The sequence below is a fragment of the Lactuca sativa genome, chromosome 9 (genome assembly GCF_002870075.4).
Source record: "Lactuca sativa cultivar Salinas chromosome 9, Lsat_Salinas_v11, whole genome shotgun sequence".
Taxonomy (NCBI): domain Eukaryota; kingdom Viridiplantae; phylum Streptophyta; class Magnoliopsida; order Asterales; family Asteraceae; genus Lactuca; species Lactuca sativa.
The window spans coordinates 49,866,261-49,872,832 of record NC_056631.2 but is presented as its reverse complement, the minus strand read 5'-3'; the positions used below and the strand labels follow the sequence as shown (position 1 = coordinate 49,872,832).

Sequence of the window (6,572 nt, the reverse complement as noted above, 5' to 3'; positions counted from 1 at the left end):
TAATTATAAGAAATATTACCATTATTAAATATAAAATTTGTTAATTATAAAAAATATTCTTCATAATTAATGCATTTTACATTTAATTATGGCAATACTTTCTATAATTAATAGTTTTTATGTGTGCCTTTAAGACACATTAAAATATCCCTTTATAAAACTATGGGTATGAATCTCCCTATTCTAATAAAAGAATAATTTTAATCTTCTTTTGACATGTGTAATCTTATTAGGCCTCCTAATTAATACATATTTTATTCTTTTTTTTGTCAAGTAGCATCCTATTAAACCTCCTAATTAATGCATGTCACTTGTCCACCTATTGATTTTCAATTTTAAATTTTAAATTTTAAATTTCTCACTCTAATTAAATTAAATTAATAACATTAGAATAAAAATTAAAATAATATTAATAAAAATTACAAGATGGTATAATTTCACATATTTATTCAAATTAACGATTATAATTTTATATAACTAACAAAATTCTTTTTAATTAATAATTTATTTAAAATAACTGAATAATAATTTCGAGTTTTCACTATGAAAGTTTAATTAATTTTGTCACCATGTTCCCACAGGTTATATACTAGTATATAATATAAGAGAACTTTATATGATCATTATAGAGAATGATTTAAATAATATAGGCACAACAATAATTAAAAATACAATGCGTTTCTGATTTATAAGTTACCACATTTAAAACATACTTTAACAAAATAATTCTTAAGATAAATTCAAACGCATTATTTTAAGATGTAAACGCAGCACATCTTATTTTATTTAATTACCATTTATATAATAATTACTTCAGTTTGTGATGTCAAATAGTCTTGAACTGCTGACGAAGCTTCAGAGTAACATGCAATGGTTCTTTCTTGTGCACAGGGAAATCCAAGGCCTCATCCATGTTAAGGTCCGCGGGATTGAAGTTGTTGTTCACAAGGAACCAGTCAAAGTTTAGAATCAATGAAGCCACGGCTAGGAGTATCGTCTTGGAAGCCATGGCTTCTCCAGGACACATTCTTCTCCCAGCACCAAATGGCAGGTACTCAAAGTCTTTACCTTTATAACTCAACTTTGATCCGACGAATCTTTCAGGTTTGAAGTCCGAAGGGTCATCCCAGATCTTGGGATCACGACTGATTGCCCAGACGTTAACCAATAATTGACTATCTTTTGGAATAGTGTATCCCATCACCTCACATGTTTGCATAGCTCTATGAGGCAGAAGAAGTGGTGCTGGTGGGTGCAATCTTAGGGTTTCCTTGAAGCATGCTTCGAGAAAGGGAAGATGAACCAAATCTGATTCTTTAACTACATTCCCATCAATCGTTTTCAGAACTTCATCCCTAGCCTTTTGCATTACCTCTTGGTTTCTGAGAAGCTCCGCAACAAACCATTCTGTCGTAAATCCTATAGATTCAGTGCCAGCCGAAAAAAGCTCCTGAGATGGAAAACGACAAATTAAATGATTAAGTGTCGAGAGAGAGAGAGAGAGACAGAGAGAGAGAGAGAGAGAGAGAGAGAGAGAGAGAGAGAGATGAACCTCCATCAAAGCATTGATTTGTTGATGTGTACAGCCTTTTTCAATTAAAATATCAGTAAAATCTTTTAAATACGAAGAAGTATTGCTTCCATTTCTTTTCTTTTCGATGATAACCTCCCAGATAGGTCCAAGCTCTTGTTCTATGATCTGCATGACCTGCTTCTTCCAGCCAAGAAGATCCCATCGGCCAAATATCGGATATAAGTCTGCTAATTGTGCCTGTGTACCCAAGGAAGAAAGTCTTCTTACAGAGTCCTTGATCCCTGCACCTATTCCATTGCCTTCAAAGTCAACAAGATCCATGGATAATGATGTATTTCCTATGATGTTGGTGGAAGTTACAAGCATGACATCTTTTATACCGATATTAGAATCACCTTTTGAAGCTATGTACTTCACCATCTCCATAACTTTCTTCTCTCTCATGTCCGCACGAGATTCCATAGCTTTACTTGAAAAAATCTTTGATGTATAGAGATTCCGGATTTTCCTCCAGGAATCATCGGTTTCTGATGTAAAGACAAGATTCATATTGTGAACGGTTGATTCCTTGCCTTGAAGCACTCTTGGTACGTCTCGACCCGCAAGCACATGATCATGGGTCCTGAGAATTTCCGAAGCTGCAGAAGATGATGATCCGACGATAAGGATTTGTTGACCAAGACGGAGTGACATGAGTGGTCCATGCACTTGGGCCATCTCTGCAAGACGAACATGAGCATTTTTTCCTATTTGAAAAAGGTTGCCTACGATTGGCCATGCATATGGGCCTGGTGGGAGTGGTAGCTCTTTCGAAGATCTAATCATACGAAAGAAGAAGAAGAAGAAGTAAAGGAGTGACCATGGAATCAAGAACATCATCATCTCTCGCATTCTAACACTTTCCAGATTCATGGTAATCTTTCTTCCAGCTACAACTCCGTTAGCTTTGCAGTACGTAATGTTTAAAAGACACTAACAAATAGTAGGAAGCAAAGATTCCTTGACGAGGAAGACCATAGGTTAAATAGCCAAGAGTATTTAACGAGAAGAAGTTTCAAGGTAATATATAGATGAAAATAACAACGGCTTGTGATAGGTATTCTAATAAAAATATATGTTGTTGATTCTTTTATCACCTATTATGTCTCTTAATTAATACATGTAACCTGTTTATTCTTTTATAATTACATTAAATTACTAATAACATTAAAATAAAAATTAAAATAAAATTAATATAAATTATAAGTCATATAATTTCACATATTTAATTAAATCAATGATTATAATGTTATATAATTAAAAAAAGCTCTTAATTAACAATTTATTTAAAATAACTGATAAATAATTTTGAGTTTTTATTATAATATTTTAATTAGTTTTGTAACCATGGTTTCGATGGGTTATAAACTAGTTAAATATAAATAAATGAGAAACAATATATAGTCTATATCTACATCAAACTTTATTTTATTTATTTATTTATTTGCAAATGATACTTATTTTTGAAAATTTTAACTTAATTTTTGCACTCTATATAATTGCAAATTTAATGATTTTTGAAAATTTCGTATTTAACATGAGTTATTTTTTTCTTTTAGACAAAATTGCAAATTTGGTCCATGTTATATGTAAAAATTGATGTTTGATCTAGAATATTTTAGAGTTATACCATGGCCCAAAATAAAAATTTTATTGTAGTTTTGGTCCTTAAATATATTTAATTGAGTCAGAATGTCTGTTTTGTCATTTTTTAGAGTTGTTGTTATTATTATTATTTCATTTATTTTTTAAATGAATAATAAAATAAAAATTCCTAATCTCATCCTCTGTCTCTCTTTCTCTACTCTCTCTCTCTCTCTCTCTATCTCTCTCTCACTCTAAAAAACAACATTCGAGACAAACATTTCTCCTTTTTTCTTCTTTGTCCCCTCCAAACGCACACACAAACACATAAAAAAAATTCTCCATTTTCAGGGACGAGATCGGAGACATGACCCGATTTTGGAGACAAACATTTCTCCGGCAATGCTAGGGCTTGCTTTAACAGTCGGCTTCGACTCCATCATGTGTGACTTGAAGGCAACTCATCTGAGGAGGAACCCATCGTCTGGTGAGGATATCAGAGACATGAACCCGAGAACCCTTTAACTCGATCTGAAAACCCTTTATCAGATCTGATCGTGTGTGTTCATCAGATTTTATTTCATGTGTCTGTATTCATCAGATTTTATTTCATGTGTGTGAGTGTGTTCATCAGATCTGATTTTGTGTGTGTGTGTGTGTTCATCAGATTTGATTTTGTAAGTGTGTGAGAGTGTATATGATTTCATGTGTGTGTACATTAGATTAGATTTCGTATGTATGTGTCTTCATCAGATATGATTTTGTGTGTGTTTATGTTCATTATATATGAGGCTCATGAATGTATTCTTGAATGTTAGTGTGTGTGTTCTTGAAAACTTGATAAGGCTTCAGATCTGGCAAGGGTTTTTAGGGGAGAACCCAAGAAGAAACCTAAACGTTGTGTATGGTTTTTTTTGTTTCAGGGATGATTTTTAGGTGGAGATTGAGGTGGGTGGTAGTTGCGGATGGTGGTGATGGTGGACGGTGGTCGAATGGTGGTGGTGGCAGAATATGTTTTTGAGTTCATGAAGATATTCTTGAGTGCTCTTGAATTTATGATGATGTTCTTGAGTGTTATCAAAACAAACTCGGATGGAGAGAGAGAGAGAGAGAGAGAGAGAGAGAGAGAGAGAGAGAGAGAGAGAGAGAGAGAGAGAGAGAGAGAGAGAGAGAGAGAGAGAGAGAGAGGTGGTATTTTATTTTAGCTTTTTTTAAATGTTATAAATAAAAGAAAATAAAAAACAAAATTAAAAGGGTAAATTCATCATTTAAAAAATTTCAAAAAGTTTTGGACCAAACCTATAGTAAAATTCTTATTTTGGACCATTGATGCAACTCCAAAACATTTTGAACAAAACATCCTATTTTTGACATACCACATGAACCCAACTTTTAATTTTATCTTTCTTTTATATACTTAATCTGATAAAGTGCTCGTAAACTCGTTTTCAAAAAAGGAATTATATTTTAGCATGCATTAATGGTTTTTCATGTTTTATATACTAAAATTAAGATTAAAACTAGTTGAAATGAAATAATAAAAAAAAACACAACACATTGTTGAAAATATTGATAATTTTCGAATAAGCTCATAAGATTCCATAATCATTTTCAACAATATTCAGAATTTTCAAAGATGTAAGCAAAGGAAAAAATATATGTTCCAATAAATAAAACGACTTATCCTCGTTAATAAATGAAAGTTTTTTTGCCACATGTCAATCTTTCATGAGTTTTAACACTTGTCATTTTGTGGTATTTTTGAAATAAATATTACCCACTTGTCAATTTTTAGTTTGTTTCAATTTTTATAATTAAAGTCATATACTTATATATATAAAGTATTAAATATCATATATATGATACTAAATTGCAATAAATATGTTTGTTCCTTATTTTAAAGTTGTACATTAAAAAATATTTTCTATTTACACCTTAATGTTTAATTTTTTAAATCAACATGTGTAATACACGGGTTTCACACCTAGTCTATATGAATAAATGGTAGTTTGGTACTTAATCGGTGGTTTTTGAATAATTATAAGATTTGTTCTAATCTTTTAAGCTTAGAGGGTGTTAACAATATGTTAAGACATGTTACCATACCATAAAAATGTCATTTCATACATGTTGTTATAACACCAAGTGAGGAAATTGACAACATGTTATAACATCCTCAATTTTCCTCATCATCATTTTTATTTTTATTTTTTTGATTTTTTTAATTTATTTATTTTCGATTTATTTATTTTTTACCTTTCCATTTTGTTTTTTTTATCCACGTTATATTATTTATAAAAAAAACAAGACATGCAATTTAATTAAAATCATAAATTAACCATAACGTTTAAAACTAAAAATAACATTACACAAAAAAAATCATTAAACGCAAAAAAAAAAAAAAAAAAAAAAAAAAAAAAAAAAAAAAAAAACATAGTGCTAATTTAAAAACATAAATACGATATATTAGTCATCCAAATATTTCATCTCGGTCTTCTCATTCTTCTTTCGGAATACTTGCACTTGTCGTGGTCCCATATTTTCTTCGCTAGTATGAAAAATTGTTAAATCCTTCGTTATTTGATTTTCCTCCGCTTTCTTATGAAAGGAACTCCAAGTGATCAAGTGATTAGGTTGCATTTCAACCTTATGTTGTGCGATTAGATTTTGTTGTTCGAACTTTTCATTCATTTCCATTAACTCTTGTCACATCCTCTCAACTTCTTTCGCATGTCGTTCAACGTGGTGGTTGGGTGGTTGTTTATGGCATGGAAACAAAAGTTTTGTTGCATGTAGGGCGATGTAGGAAATTGCATTGGGGTGAGACGAGATTAAAAAAGTTTCCTTCAAATGGTATTTGGGGTGAGTTCTGAGTGTTGAGTAGGTTCATATAGCTTTCGTATGGTGCAAACCTCATTGGAGCTAATGTGTTTGTGTTTGGTAGAGGGGTGGAGGGTTTTTTTTTTTTTTTTTGCATAGCTTGGTTGAAAGAAAATGTGGTTGGTTTCTGTATAAAATGAAAGAAAGAGAAGAATAGGTGTAGATTATAAATGTATGTATGTATTTATATGTGAGGTAAATAGGCAATTTTTTTACCATGGCAATGGGAGGCAAAATAACTTGAACTATTAATGGTATAGGGGGCGGTGTTGGAGCGTTATAACGTCGTCATTGGCGTTCCACATAAATAAAAACGACAACGGCGTTGCCCACACCAGATAATCTAAATCACACGTAATCAAATAAGCATATGATTTATTATAGGCCGGTTGACCAAACCAATATAGATGAACAAAATTTCAAATTTTAAAATTTTGCATAACACAATGGATATTAGAATTATTTAATACCGAACTCAATAGTTTTGTTTAATACTAATGATATTATCCATTTATTATAGGAAAATTAAGTAATA

The 6,572-nt window shown here is 31.2% G+C and overlaps 1 protein-coding gene and 1 long non-coding RNA gene across 2 annotated transcripts; one reads left to right on the top strand and one right to left on the bottom strand.

Annotated features, from left to right (window-relative positions):
- Positions 1 to 681: 681 nt before the first annotated feature.
- On the bottom strand, positions 682 to 2,446 carry LOC111921336 (probable (S)-N-methylcoclaurine 3'-hydroxylase isozyme 2). Its single transcript, XM_023916898.3, has 2 exons — positions 1,553 to 2,446; positions 682 to 1,450 (listed from the first exon to the last, which is right to left on the bottom strand). The coding sequence occupies exons 1-2, from the start codon at positions 2,444 to 2,446 to the stop codon at positions 827 to 829; spliced, it is 1,518 nt and encodes a 505-aa protein (XP_023772666.1). The 3' UTR covers positions 682 to 826.
- A 693-nt stretch (positions 2,447 to 3,139) lies between these two features.
- On the top strand, positions 3,140 to 4,342 carry LOC128128702 (uncharacterized). The gene is made up of 2 exons (XR_008226715.1): positions 3,140 to 3,644; positions 4,081 to 4,342. It is a non-coding gene; the product is annotated as an uncharacterized LOC128128702 (long non-coding RNA).
- The last annotated feature ends 2,230 nt before the right edge of the window (positions 4,343 to 6,572 follow it).

Bases quoted from the DNA above. Each gene is read 5' to 3' on its own strand.
- LOC111921336 (XM_023916898.3), bottom strand. From the start codon at position 2,446: ATGAATCTGGAAAGTGTTAGAATGCGAGAGATGATGATGTTCTTGATT. The intron at 1,451-1,552 runs GTTCATCTCTCT...TTTCCATCTCAG, and splicing joins AAATCAATGCTTTGATGGAG to GAGCTTTTTTCGGCTGGCAC.